The sequence below is a fragment of the Trichosurus vulpecula genome, chromosome 3, assembly GCF_011100635.1.
Source record: "Trichosurus vulpecula isolate mTriVul1 chromosome 3, mTriVul1.pri, whole genome shotgun sequence".
NCBI classification, from domain to species: domain Eukaryota; kingdom Metazoa; phylum Chordata; class Mammalia; order Diprotodontia; family Phalangeridae; genus Trichosurus; species Trichosurus vulpecula.
In genome coordinates this window covers 344219774-344234847 of record NC_050575.1, presented here as the reverse complement: position 1 = coordinate 344234847, position 15074 = coordinate 344219774, and the positions used below count along the sequence as shown (strand labels likewise).

The window sequence follows — 15074 nt, the reverse complement described above, 5'->3', positions numbered from 1 at the left end:
TAGAAAGTAGACTTGCTTTGAAGGATGATGGAAGAACCAATAAGGAAAAACTTTAAAGTAGTGTTTTGCTCTACCAAATAAAATGCTTTTAACAGTCTTCAAATAAATACAGTGGGATCTTGTATTCTGCATACCTTTTCAGTTACTATATGATTGTAAATATAAGGTCTGTTATGGAAAGCCATGTTGTTCCCTTCTGATATCCTCATCAAGAATGTCTTTGATGTGTGCATGTATTATTCTCAAAGACTTTACAGAAACAGGAAAGCAAACATTTGGGTTAATGGCACTTCAGTGGTTGTTTTTTTGGGGGTGGTGGCGGTAATAAGGTCCATTCTTCTCCCTCTCCCAAAGTATTTCAATAAATCGCTCAACGCCCACTAAATTGCATCATCTCCAGCAAGGTGTACTTGCTATTAATTTTATGTTTACTTTCTTTAGTGAAATTTATATTTTATCACGTAGTATATCATGGACTATGTGATGTCATGGCCCAACTGTTAATGATGGGAAAGAGTTTATTAGAGAATTTTTGACTATTTTCCACTTCTTACTGCCCTCCTGATTTCATCCATGAATTCCCTTGGGAATTGAACAGCTGGCTAAGCAGATGGTATTCTGAGAATGGGATTTAGATTTCTAGACGATGGCTTAAAATAACAGAACAGCAGGCTCCTGATCAGAATGCTCTAACCATTATACTAAGGACTTTGGGGTTGATTTTAAACTTGCTTTTAACCTCCATTGCTGCTTGCCATTTTATGAAGTGACGCTACCATAATCTTCCACTGTCTTCTTCCAGCAATAATTTTAACAGTAGTGTTTTTGCAAATGCTTATCATAAGCATTGCAATTTGAGAAGACAGTCTCATGAAATGTCCTTGATGCCTTTGAATGCATGATTAAAAGAAAAAACACCACGAAGATCCTACCAACTCCTTTACTTGCTTCTCCAAGGGGGATTTATGAGCCATCTTTTCATTTAGTAGGAACTTCCTTCTGATATATTTATAGAAAGAATGTTAAGATTGATGTGATTCACTTCCTTCAGTAGCACATTCACTTGGTGATCACTGAACCAGATTAAGAGTACCAATAGCTAAGTTATAGGAGAGTTAAAAATTGTCAGATTCCTATAGCGCCCTTTCTGTCATGGTCACCAATGCTGCAGAAGTGTAAGGGGCTATACAGGTCCAAGGGCAATTTTTTATTTCTGTTTCACAGCCTGCCAATGCCAAACAATTTATAACCAAGTGACAGCCTACTGATGATAAGTATTTTCTGTACTTAATTAAGCTTGACCTAGACAACAATCTGATGCTGAGACCACATGTTATTTTTCCATTATGGTAGAAACTGCCAAAGCTTATATACTCTTTGGCACAGCCTTTAAGAATCCAGGGTTATATTCATGCCATGATGAGATACCAGAGTAGAACTAAGTGGAGAAATACACATTCATTCAATCTATGGATTATTTATTTAGCTGTGTCTGTATGTCACAATCTGTGCATTTTTCATTTATTCTGCTCTTCCCATGTGAAAGATTGATAGGCAGTTGTGGCCTAGTGGAGGGAGAGGTGGTTTGGGAAGACCTGGATTCAAGTCAGACCTCTGGAAAATACTGACTCTGTGACCCTGGGTAAGTCATTTAACTTTCAGTGCCCCAAGCAATTCTCTAAGACCTCAGAGCAGGTACCAATCCATATTTACTGAAAGCATGTTTTCACTGGGATTTCTCTATACTAATGAAATCACAGGTCTGGTCTGAGAAAAAAAACAACTAGACAGACTAATCTCTTTCAAATTATTTTGGACTTTTCTAAGTACATTTTATAGTGTTGTGGGGCTCAATTCAAATAATATGATGTTATCTAAATACTCCTAATTGTATATGATGTCGCAACAAGGAAATCTTGTTTAGATCTTACACATGGCATCTTTCATGGCACTGAAACACTTTTAGTGATCAAATATCTCCATTAACAACTTTACTTTATGTTAAATTCTTAAGATCACTGAATAGAATTGTCTCAGAAGCTGCATCTTGTCATTCTATCTTCTCTGGGGTTCTAATACACTTTAAGGAGAGCTTTTAAAACTGTATGTTGTTATATCAAGTCAATTGATTTCTTGAAATCCATAAACACCCAGTGATCTATATTCTGTATGCTACTAAGTTGTGTGCTCATGAAGAAGTGGTCTGCTCTAAAAGCTTTCTTGTTCCTTGCTCATGTTTTCAATTGATGTCCTAAACATGCAAAAACAACCTTCAAAGGCTTATTACAAGATCAGAAAGTAAACATGTATAATTTTTATGTCTTTTTGGTCAGCTTTCATTGATTAGAAAATCATTCACGGTCTTTTTCATCTTTTTTATACTTCTTAGAGATATCTTAAGACTTAATCCTAGAGTACCTTTAAGATTTTGTTGTTTCCAGCATAGATGTCGTTGTTCTTTCTGAAGTAAAATTTCATTTTCTTAAGTGCCCTCTAGGAGAGCAGATAAAAGCAAAATGGACACTATCTGCCACAATTTTTATAGTGTCTATTCTAATCAGCCAGAAAAAAACTGATGGACTATCTTTGTCCCCTGATTCCTAAAATATACCTAAAATATTGCTTGAGTTTTGTGGCTCTATGTAATGAAATCACCAGTTCAAGAATCCGTAGTGGCTTATTAGCTGGCATGAGCTCAAATTCAAACTTCTGAGAGAGATCTAAATGCCTTCATCATTCTCTTTTTTTTTTCAAATCAAATTGAATATACCACAACTTCCCAGCATACTTATGAATATATTTAAAGCTGGCTCCATTTCTCTGTTTATGCTATCCCCCCCCATCCTTCTCTCCACTAATTGGAAGATTACCCATTTTTCTGGACTTACTAGTGTATTAACATTCCTGATAGCCGAGTATCTGCTTAAATCTTTTCATTGACAGTCTAGTACCTTATAAGGCAGTCCTTTCTCATTCACATTGACATCAAATCTATATCTTCCTCCTCTACCCATTTAGGCCCTCTAATTTTACTGGAGTTGTAGAGAATGAATTTCATTCCTCTTCCACATAAGGACCCTTTGAATATTTGAAGACATAATATACATCCTAAGATTTCTCTTGTCTTCAGGCTAAATATCCACAATTCTTTCATATGGCCTGAGTTTACAGTGGCAGAACCAGGACTAGAACTCACTTCATTACAAGTTTCTTGATTTCAGTTTAGTGTACTTTCTACCATAGTATATTTATATTCCATGTGTTTGTAAAACAATACAGTCAAATACTATCAGAATTCAAAGAAGAAAAAGCTAGTTTAAAAGAAGGCTTCACCGGAAGTAAAGTAGTTATCTAACTTAGTTTTGAAGAAAACGCATATTGAAATAAAGATAAGAGAACAGTATGAAGACAGGCACAGAGAAGACTCAAATGGCCAGAGGAATGAAAAGCACTCAAAACCTGCCTATAAGGGATACATGTTTGTTGGTCATAAGAATAATTAAGGGTGGACAGGTTAGGGTCAGACCATGACAGGCTATAGAATTTAGACTTGATCTGAAAGGTATTAGGATACCATTGTAGATTCTTATCAAATCTTCCTGAATTCAGACCCAGCACTCTATCCACTTTACTAGCTGCCTCTAAAAGATAATAACATAGTACAGTGGTTCTAAAGTCAGAGGACTTAGGTTCAATGACACTTCTGATGAGTACTTCCTGCCTGTTCATATGTATGTGACTTTGGCCAAGTCATAATCTCCCTGGGTTTCCTCAAATATATAATCAGAAGACTGAAATAGTTGGGAATCTGAAGTCCCATCCTGATGTAAATCTATGATAAAGATCAAAGTGGTGTTTTAGCAAGAACAAATGGAGCACTGATAAAATACTGAAAGGGACAAAAAGGGAGAGAGACTGTAGCCAGAGAGACCAGTTATGAGACCATTACAGCAATTCGGGTATGAGAAAAGGGCCTGGAATGATTATAGTATTAACAGAAAGAAAAGGCTAGACATGAGAGACATTATGAAGCAGGTATGGTGCCTGATTAGATAGGGGACAAAGGAAAAAGATTGGTATTAGACATCTGGAAGTATGAGGGTACCACTATCAGAAACTGTGAAGCCTAAGAGGATCTAGTTTTTGAAAAGTAAAACAGTAAATTCAGTTTCAGATATGAGGAAAGCAACATGATTTAGAGCAAGTGAACTTAATGGCTCTTTCACTTATTCCCTTGTGTGACCTTCAATAAGTCATAACCTCTGTGGTCACTGTTCCTTTATCTATAAAACCTAGGAGGATGGGCTTGGGGGGGGGGGGCGGGCGGTTAGACTAAAAAGACCCCTGAAGTCCCTTTCAGGTCAAAATCTATGAAACTATGATTATGAAGAAATCGTAGAGGAGACAAGTAGAGATATTTTGTAGGTAGTAGGAAATATGGAATAGGAACTCAGGTCCAGCCAATTCATGAACCCAACAGAAACTTTATACTTACACATTTTTAGAACACTTACTTAACCTAGAAAACAAAATATTTATCTCCACCTTAAAGGATAAGAAAGAAGTCTGAACCTAAGTAGTTAAGGAATTGAAGTACCATTTCCCTCTAAGGAATTCACTCAAACTACACAATCTATGAGTTTTACACCACCATCTACACCCAAAACTATCCATATTACAGCTCAATTGAGTATTTTAAAATATTATATCTAAAGTGATCAACACTTTATGAAACTGAACATTTTGGTATGCTGACCAGTGTTAAATAATTAAAGGTTGACCAGTACAGTATGTACTGTTTTTCTCATCCAAAGTATAGTTTTTCCTCAGTTGAAGAGGTTTAAAAGAAGGACTGAAAATTTTAAAAGGGGGGGATAACAGGAAACCTGCTAAAATCTATTGGGGTTAAGTCAGGATAAATCGTCAAAATTCCCGATACTACAGTGCATTTTTATGTTCACGACTGACTTCGATATTAGCCATTTTGAATCAAGGCTGACAGTATTACTATTGAGTAATATTTTCTTGGATTTTTTCCCCTTCAAATATGATTTTTTAAGGACTGCTGTATTTTTAAATTATTATTTTATTATTTCCAGAGGCTAAAAGGAAAACCATCTCTGATTAAATTAATCAAAATTTCCATAGAACAATTTGCTGGAATATCATATTTTGGCAAGCAGTGGATATCCACAATAGAAAATGGTCCAATGATACAGATTTATAGAAATTTAGATATATAAAAAATTTTGACTCAGTTTTTAAGATTCACTCCTCAACCCCCTCTCCCAATACAAAAATACTTTAAAAGAATCAAGAGCTATACTCCTCAAATCTATCTATCCTACAAGATTTTCTGTTACTCAAACATTCTAAATTAGCAGTTTCTAACGAAGAAAATTTCAGTTTGCCAAGAACCTCCTCCATTTAAAAATGACAGTTTGTCAACTTCTAGCAGAAGCTCTGAGAATCACCCATATCATGAATTCAAATACTGAGAAACTTTCGAGGGGGGAAAAGGGTTAAACATCTCAACAATGGATGAAATACAAAAAGGCCTATTATATTTGTTATAGCCTGATGGGCTTTAACAGATTTAAGTAACAAAGGACAAATGAATCTTCTTTAATGAATTTGAAGAGTGCAGGAATTCAAAGCAAAAAGCTCACAAAAATAGTACATATGTAAGTATAAGAAGAATTTGTATTTTGTTCAAAGTTGTTTTCTACTAGGTCACTAGAAGAAAAGATAGGAAATATAATTTCAAAGTACAAAACAAGAAATTCATATTTTTGAGAGGAAAGCAGTAAGCCAAACTATTTTGAATTTTTTTTTTTGGATGTATTCTGTAGCTCTACGTAAAACAAAGTCAGGGAAAAAAAAATCAAACCAAACAAAAAAAAAAAACCTAACTAACCTATTTACCCTCAGTGAAATCATTTCACTAATCACAAACTGTTAGCACTAAAAAGAACAATGAAAAGACAACCAAACAAAAAAACCCAACCACTTGAGAAAAGAGAACTGTTCTTTCCAAAATTTTAAGTTTGCATCACAACACCTCAATTCATTTTTTACTTATCACAATATCATATAATCATTTCAACTTAATGAAAATTAATCTTTTATAAATTTGTTTTAATGCTGTAGAACTTTATGCTCTTAAAAAAACAAACCAACCCCCCCAAACCCCCTCTGCATGTGAATTTATAGCCAAGATTATTTTTATAGTGATACTCGGTATTTGTCAATCATTCTAACAGAGTGCATGGCACCTTTATGAGCCATGCTGGCACTTAAACAGCTGGCTTAGAAACAATACTAAACAGCTAAGAGCAACCACAATTGGGCCTTGTTGATATTTGGATAAGAGACTGCCTGGGGACTATAAACTGAAAGACAAGCAACACAATACAATAGAGAGCTAACCTTGGAATCAGGTAGTTTTGCCTTTAAAACACAGGGAAAGGGTGACCCTGGATGAGACACAACCTCTCAGTCTATTGTATCAGGGAACGCCCTAAGACATTTTTCACCTGGAGTTCCCTCTGCTTGTATCAGGCATCAAGCTATCAATTTAACAAACATCAGTTAAGTGGTTATGATGTGCATTGCCTGGCCAATTTCCTTTTAATCCCTACCCATTCCGTTATCCCATTCTAGCTTCTGAATAAGTTGTAAGAATACCATTGAGGATAGGCAAGAAGTAATTATTGCCCCCTGAATAATTCCTTTCTCGATACTTTCTACTCCCTAATACTCTCACTACTCTTCACCCATCAGCAGCCATCTGCCTGACAGGACAATATTAAAATATCTATACCTTTAAAAAAAAGTTACTCTTTTGGAAGAATGTCTATTTGAATGGTGGCGGAAAAAAAATCTCTTTGAAACAGTGATGTAAGAAGAGATCCATCTTAAAACAGAGTTCATGCACAGCAAATAGACAATTGAACAGCCATCTATTAAGCACCTATAATGTACAAGGCACTGTGATAGGTACTAGAGGTATTAAAAAAACACAGCTGCTGCCTCTGAAGAGCTCTCACCCTACTGCGTGGTATTACATACATCAGTACATAGTGATAAGTAAGCACATGAAAAGCTAAGGAAGAGAAATGTCACCTCCTATGGGAAGATTTCCTTGATTACTCTCAAAACTAAGGGTTCTCAGAGGTAGAGGTTAGGATGGGAGTTAGCCTGTACAAAGGCAGTAGATAAAATGCTGAGGTGAGAGAATGGCAGGGAAAGCATGCTAGTTTGGATATAAAGATGCTTAAAATCACTATCATCTTCTGCTAATTTGCTGCCAATTAAAAGACTAATGGGAACGATCTGTCAGTGGCTAGTATTAGCATTTCAGAAGGGATAAATGATGCTCATACTATGTACATATTTTTGGTCCTTGGTAGATCACTCTTCAACTTCAACCAGCACTTCTGTATGAGTCCCAAATCTTTACCTCAAACTTTAACCAAGCTCTAATCCTACACTTAATGTCTCTGTTGGACAGATAAAGTTAAGTTCATTCTTACCCTTTCTAGCATTCTTTCTGATGTTCCTATTCTTCCTATTGTTAACGAACACCTCTCCACCACATTCCTGGACACTCACCTCTTCCTAACCACTCAAACCCTTACTTCTAATCAAGAGGTTCGGAACCACAAAGCCATCCTCAGCTTCTCCCTCTTTCAAAACTCCCAGAGCTAATCAGACAGAAAGTCTTGTCCATTCTACCTGAACACCATGTCTCACATGTCTTTTTGCCTTCCCACACAGCTACCACCCTAGTTCAGGACTTTATCAGCCTGTGATCTAGACTAGACTATCACAAAAGCTTCCTAAATGGTCCCCAAAGGCTTCATTTTCTCCTTTCTCCAATTCAAACTACACAGAGCTGTCAAATTCCTAAACCACAGGTCTGACCAAGTCGTTCCCTTCCTTTAAGATGATCCACTATTTTCCAACTAGGATAGAATATAAACTTGTACATCAGACTTTGAAAAGTTCTTTGCAATCTGGCCTACTGTTCTAGGCTTACTCCTATTTCCTTTCTTCACAGGCTCTACCTTTCAGTCACACTGGTTTGCTTGCTGTAAGTTCCCATGTAGGGCATTTCATCTCCCATCTTCATGCCTTTCAACTGATTCTTCCCTAGCCCTGAAATGTCTTCTCTCCTCATCCCTAACTTCCTTCAATGACACCTAGTCCAAAGGGCTTTCCTAATCTCAGCAGCTGATGGAAGTTACTTCATGTGTGCTGATCTGCGCTCATATTGTTTCTACCCCAAAGAGTGCAAGCTTGATGAAGGCTGACAGTTTTGGGTTTCTTTGTTTGTTTCCAGTGCTTGGCCTGGCCTCAATCCGCAAATACTGGGTGAATGTATCACTATTTTCATAGTGACCTTGAACAAAAACCCAAGTCATTCATTACTCACTGTATCAGCCTAGGAGAGAGAAGTTAACTTATGGGACCCCATAGCTGACAGAAGTGGAAGCTAAAGCACAGAGAGGCTAAGTGACATCTCTGAGATTATAGGAGGAATGAGAGTTAAGGAGGACTTCCAAAAGCAGAATCTGTGAGTTTATGACCTATGAACAGGTTCCTTCTGCATCTTCTCCTCCTCCTTCACCCAGTCACCAATATCTGCTGATTCTACTCTTCCTTTCCAATGTCTCTAAAATTTGTTACTTCCCTTCCATTCCCATTGCTAGCACTATTATGATAAATTTCTAAATAACCTCCCTAACTTAATATTTTTCCTTATAATCCATCCTGCACTGTTGCCAGATAAATCTTCCTAGAGGACGTCTCAATTTAAATTTGTAAAGTACTTTATGGTTAGTTTAGAAAGTAGTAAAACATCTATTATTCCATCTGATCCCCACAAATACCTCCAATGGCTGCATGCTGCCTCTCAAAGTCCAAAAGCCTTGGCCATTCTTGTTCCTACTGTGGGATAAGTAGGAATTAACTGCCCTCATGAGCTCAACTTGTCTTGATCAGAATAAACTATGACTCAAGATACTGAAAAACCTTGAAATTGTGCTTGCTAAACTGCTGTTAGTGCTCTTTGAGGAATCATAGCGAACAGAAGAGATGACAGTGGCCTGGAGATGAGTAACCTTGATGAGAGATCTATGATCCCTATGACAATTCTAAAATGGAAGATGAAAAGGGATGATTTGTGAGGACTTAGAAAGGAAAGAAGTATTCACTAAGAGCCAGCATGGCTTGATTAAGATAAAGTCATGCCATACCAAACTCATTTTCTTTATTGAGGGCTATGAATCACGGGTGTCCTGTGCACATGTATATGAATTTCAGCATCTGGCAAGAAAACCTATTTTATGTAAATTATAAGGTAATAACTCTAGCACACTAATGTTTAGCTAATCCAACACCCTCACTTTATAGATGAGGTTCATAGAGGTTAAGTGACTCATCCACAATCACAGAGTCAGGATTCAAACTCAAGTCCTATGAGCATCCTCAGGTCAGTCAAGCATTCTTTCCACTGTATGCGCCTGCCTCCATACAAACAAACTATGAAAGGTATGGACTGGATGATCATACACTTATGTGGGGTGTTCAGAAGAGATTGAGTGACCAGACCCAAAGACTAACAGTTCAATGTCAAACTGGATGGAAATCTCTAATGGCTTTGTCCTAGGGTGTATTCTGTTAAAAACAAAACAAAACAATGGCTTAGATGAAGGTGGCATGCTTATAACAATGTACAAAGTTGGAAGAGATAGAATGGGTTTTAGATAATAGGCCTGCAACCAAAAAAAAAAACCCCACCAAACTCTTCCTAAGATGTAGTAGGCTCACATGAATAAGCTGAAGTTTAATAGGGTCTTATGCTGAAGTTAATAAAAAAAAGAAAGGAAACACTCAACTCAGTACAAGAGGTTATAGTTAGATATGGCTAGATAATATGGTTAGAAAAAAGTGAGTTCAAAAGGTTTGGGGTTCTAGTGGAATGTAAGCTCCATGAATCAACTGTGTGATGTAGTAAGCATACTCTCACCTAATACCGAACTAGCAGAAACATAAACATCTAGGACAAGGGAGTATTATACTCTCTACAAACACCACATTTGGAATGATGCAGCCAATTCTGAGTGCCATATCTTTAATTGCAACTCATCTAGAAGGGCGCTCAGGGAATTAATATGACTAGAAACCAAACCACAGGATAAATCAGAGAAAGTGTGAATGTTTAGCCTAGCAAAGAGAAACCTTATTTGCTTTGTAGGTGAGACAGAAAGAGGAAGAAGAGATGGCATGCTAGCAGTCTTCAAATATTCAAAAGTATTGTTACATAGAAAGAAGACTAGACTCATTCATTCTACTTGGCTAGAAAGCATGTTCAACATTAGGAAAAGCTTTCTAGTAATTGAAGTTGTCTAAAAAGACAATAGGCTACCTTGAGGAGTAGAGAGATTCCGGCCAACTGGAAGTCATCAAGGTCATTTGTTGGGGATCACATGGGCATCCCAAAGTGTGGTCCACTGATCCCTTTCAAGGGAACGGAGAAGTCAAAACTATTTTCATAACAACACTAAGAAGTTATTTTCCTATTGAAATACTTCTCCATTTTCCAACCACATAGATATATAAGGTCAATTTTTTTTCTTACACTTCAACCAAAATAACATATTTCAATTGATTGAATGACAAAAGAGATGTGAATCTAGTATTCTTCTCTTAAGCCAGACATTACGGAGATTTCTGAAAATACATAAAACAAAGCCACTTTTCTCACTAAATTTATTTTTGAAGTTACTTTCATAAAAATGTTATTTAGGTTAGTATATAATAAGTTTATTATTTTTAAACAAATTAATAAGTATCTTAAAATGTTTTCAGTCAATTTCTGATTATACAAGTATGGATAAAATCCACATAAATAATAGCTCTTTAGAATCCTCAAGAATTTTGAAGATTTTAGTCTTCAGACTAAAAACGTCTAAGAATCCTGTTACAGACCAAGTTTGTGATTATCACATGCTGCTTTGCCTTACAATGATTTGTATGAATGTCTTTTGTCCTATTAATCTACTTGAAAGGACAGATATATATATCTACCTTAGCTCTTTGTTTGAATTGGGGTGGCATAGTAGAAAGAACACTAAGTCAGAAGGCCTAGGTTACTGATTCTGAACCTCTGTTTCATCATCTATAAAATGGTCAAAACACTTGTACCACCAACTTCATGGGGTTGTGAGACTCAAATGAAATATTAAAGCAATCAGAAAACATGAATTCCTATAGGAAGTAAAGTATATTTCAATTCGTAAGTCAAAGCATAAGTGAAAAATAATTGTCTTGGTAATCTATAATAAGAAGATTTAAATGCTATCAGAAGATTGATTTTAAGGGTAGATGGAGAACAAGGATCAAAGTTAAGATGTATTCAATGGCCTATACCAGGAGCGGGGAACCTGCAGTCTCGAGGCCACGTGTGGCCTTCTAGGTCCTTGGGTGTGACCTTTTGACTGAGTCCAAGTTTTACAGAACAAATCCTTTTATTAAGGGGATTTGTTCTGTGAAATTTGGATTCAGTCATAGAGCCGCATTTGAGGACCTAGAGGGCCACATATGGCCTTGAGGCTGCAGGCTTCCCACCCCGGCCTATGGTGACATATTCCTCAAATGCCAAAACATTTAAAATAGAAATATACAGTAAGTGCTAAATAAAAGAACATATTAACAAGAACAGCATAAGGGCAGTTTGATTTTTAACTTTCTTTTAAGTTAACCAAGGAAAAAGTTAAAAGGACTTTAGTTGTAAATCTAAAGGCTTAAAATTTTGAGAGTGCTTGTCAATATTATATTAGTAGTTGAAGCTATAAAGAATTGATTTTCAAAATTTTTCCTGTCTTAGCAAAGTTTTCTGTGAATCAAGCTGTTCGTTTGTGCTCACTCAGTACTGTCAATTCTTCAAGGCCCTCCCTACTCCAGTCCATCCTCCATTCAGCTATCAAACTGATTTTCCTAAAGCACAAGTCTAAACCCAACTCCTAGACCCCATTCCATACACTCCAGGAGATTTCTATAACTTCAAAGTGTATATATACAAACCCTTTTTGGCTTTAACAGGCCTTCATTACCTGGAGCAAACTTTTCCAATCTTTTTACACTTTACTCACTCCTCACCACGTACTCTACAACCCAATGACACTAGTTTTCTTGCTGTTCCGAATACATTGATACTCTATCCCTCAATTCCAAGTATTTTTACTGGCTGTTTATGATGCCTGGAATACAGTGGCCTTCCTCATCTCTGCCTCCTAGTACCTCTAGTTCCCTTCAAGTCTCAGCTAAAAGGTCATCTTCTGCAAAGTCATACACACACACACACACACGCACACGCACACGCTATACATACGTGCACACACATATTTACACATACATATATCTCGTACATTGATGTTTGTGTGTTGTCTTCCACATTAGATAGTGAATTTCTTGAAAAGCAGGGACAATTTTTTGCCCTTCTTTACCTGCCCAGTACTTACAAAGTGCCCAGTTCACTACTGCTTAATAAATGTTTATCAACTTACTAATTTAGGAAATGGTGAACTGCTGTGTATATCAATGAATCATACTAGAATTGTTTTTCCATTTGCACTTTGGCTTATAAAGTTTGGAACATATTCATGAAAAAAATTAGTATGTCCAAATATTTATTGGTAAGTAAGAATCATCTAGTTGATGACGTGAATCAGACGTTTTCTACCAAGAAGGAAATGTTCTTACCATGCCATGGTCAAACGTGAACACACCAACATCACGTCCATGATGAATGTGATTCCGTCTAATAATGGGGTTTCCATGATTTTTAACCCAAATCCCAGCTAAAGCATTATTGGAAATCTCATTATCTTCATATATCCCCTATAGCAAACAATCAGAAGTCAGCAAGAGTAGAACTTCTCCAAACATCAAAGAAACAATTTTAGAATTAAAAAGTACCTGTGCATGATCTGTTATATAAAGTCCAACATTCTCACAGTCGCTGATGTTACAGTGCTTGATAGTGGGACACGCTCCTTGTCCACTAACACATACTGCAGAACCAACTGTAAGGAAAGTAAAATCTGAAATAACGTATGCATGTTTTACTAGCACTGTGCTAAGAACTTGTTTAATTTTACTCTCTTTTAAATTTGTGTCCTCCTAAAGTCCACAATGACTCAATATTGAACCATGGGTTCTGAAAATCAATACCAGCAGAATGTAAACTCTAGCTGATTCTACCAAGTTTGAATGCTTGGTTCAATTCAACATCTTTTAAAGCTATGCATACATAGGATGTTATAAATATACACACACACACACACACACACACACACACACACACAATAAAAATATACACACACACCAAAATCAAAACATAGGGGTAGAAATCGGTAAAGAAGAAATATATGAGTATGTATGCACATGTGTGTACAAGTGCGCACACACCCCAGCTAACAGATCAGTTTGACTGAAATGAAGAATATGTAAAGGTGAGTAAGATGCATAAAGACTGGAAAGGTAGATTGGAGCTATATCATGGGTTTTAAATGTCAAGTGGATTTTGTCCTTTATCCTAGAGACAATCTAGTAAAACCATCTTAGTGGAGGTGCGATAAAGACCCACAAGCCTATTATTTAAGGAAAAGCCTACATAAATTCTGAAAGGCCTATCACTAGGTTAGTTGTGGAGTGATGAATACTTTGGTCACAGTCACTCTCGAAGACCATTTACTAATTTATCAATGAGTTATGATCTACATAGGTGGCAAGATTATCTACACTGAATACATGATACACCTCTTTATTTAAATTTGTTAAAAATATAGTTTAAACAAGTTTCTTTATTCTTCATTTGGGCAAGAATACATAAATACATACGTAAATATTTGTTATAATACCCAAGTAACATCAAAATATGGAAGGAATACTAACCTGTACAGGTACTTCGAATAATACAGTGATCTATTATTGGGCTACAGTTCACTGTAATCTCTAAGCAGTGGTGGGCATTGTGGTGCTGAGCAGATTTATCATCAGGGTTAAACTGAAAAATATAAATTTTTTCAAATAAACAAATATTGACTTAGTAATTTAAATATGCATAATTTTATTCTCAGGTCTCTTACCCTGATGGTCATATATCCAACATAAGCATCCTCAGAACCTTCCATAAAAACAAAAGTTGAATCTCTAGTGTTTTCGATTATGACTTTGTCTGCCACTTTTCCAGGTGCTGTAAAGAGACACATTTTTAGAACAGTATATCACTTTTACTGAACAGATTAAACAACGTCTAGTAGAAGAAAAAGCTTAAATCTAAAGGACAGTCTTGATGCCATACTATAAAACTAATTAGTAACTCACATCTTTATAGTACTGCTTTTTAAGTTTTTGTAAAATACTTTCTTTTAAACTAACCTATGGCCAAGGTAGTAAACATATTATTTCTATTTTATAGATGAGGAAATTGAGGCTCTGAGTTGTCTATGGCCAAATATCTAGCATATGGCTAAGGAGGAATTTGAATTCAGGTCTCTTGGGTCTAAGTCTAGTGTTCTTTCCAGTAAACTCTGCTGCCCTTGATTAATAATAGTGTTGGGAGTTGGTCCTAACACATAACATGTACCACGTTACATTAGGCTTCATTATATCTAATATTTAAGGGGCACAGGTCTTAGCATTATAATGTTATAACAAGATTAACTATAATGGGGTTCTACAAAGTATTTAAAAAATTAGAACCAGGTAGAGAATTATCACCATCAAATATTATACCAAATTTAAAGGGGAGGGGGAGAGAGTGCGTGTGAGTGTGAGAAAGACACACACACACACACACACACAGAGAATGTGTGTATATCTTTCAGAGGGCAGAGGAAAGAAGGGGAGATAAACAAGGAACTTCACTGAGATATCTGCATTTATTTGAAAAATGCCCTATGCTAATATGAATGCATATGTAGAACCTATATCAGATTGTATGCCATCTTGGAGTGGGGGGGGAAGGGAGAGAAAATTTAGAACTCAAAATCTTATGAAAATGA

The 15074-nt window shown here is 36.3% G+C and overlaps 1 protein-coding gene across 2 annotated transcripts in view; it reads right to left on the bottom strand.

The window, feature by feature from the left end:
• Nucleotides 1-15074, bottom strand: part of FBXO11 (F-box protein 11) — a 111552-nt gene that overhangs the window by 12016 nt on the left and 84462 nt on the right. For both annotated transcript variants that reach the window (XM_036748561.1, XM_036748562.1), the window contains exons 8-11: nt 14157-14263; nt 13963-14074; nt 12985-13091; nt 12769-12906 (exon numbers count right to left, since the gene is read on the bottom strand). In XM_036748561.1, coding sequence (XP_036604456.1) covers nt 12769-12906; nt 12985-13091; nt 13963-14074; nt 14157-14263 — 464 coding nt within the window. The remainder of the gene's footprint in view (nt 1-12768; nt 12907-12984; nt 13092-13962; nt 14075-14156; nt 14264-15074) is intronic.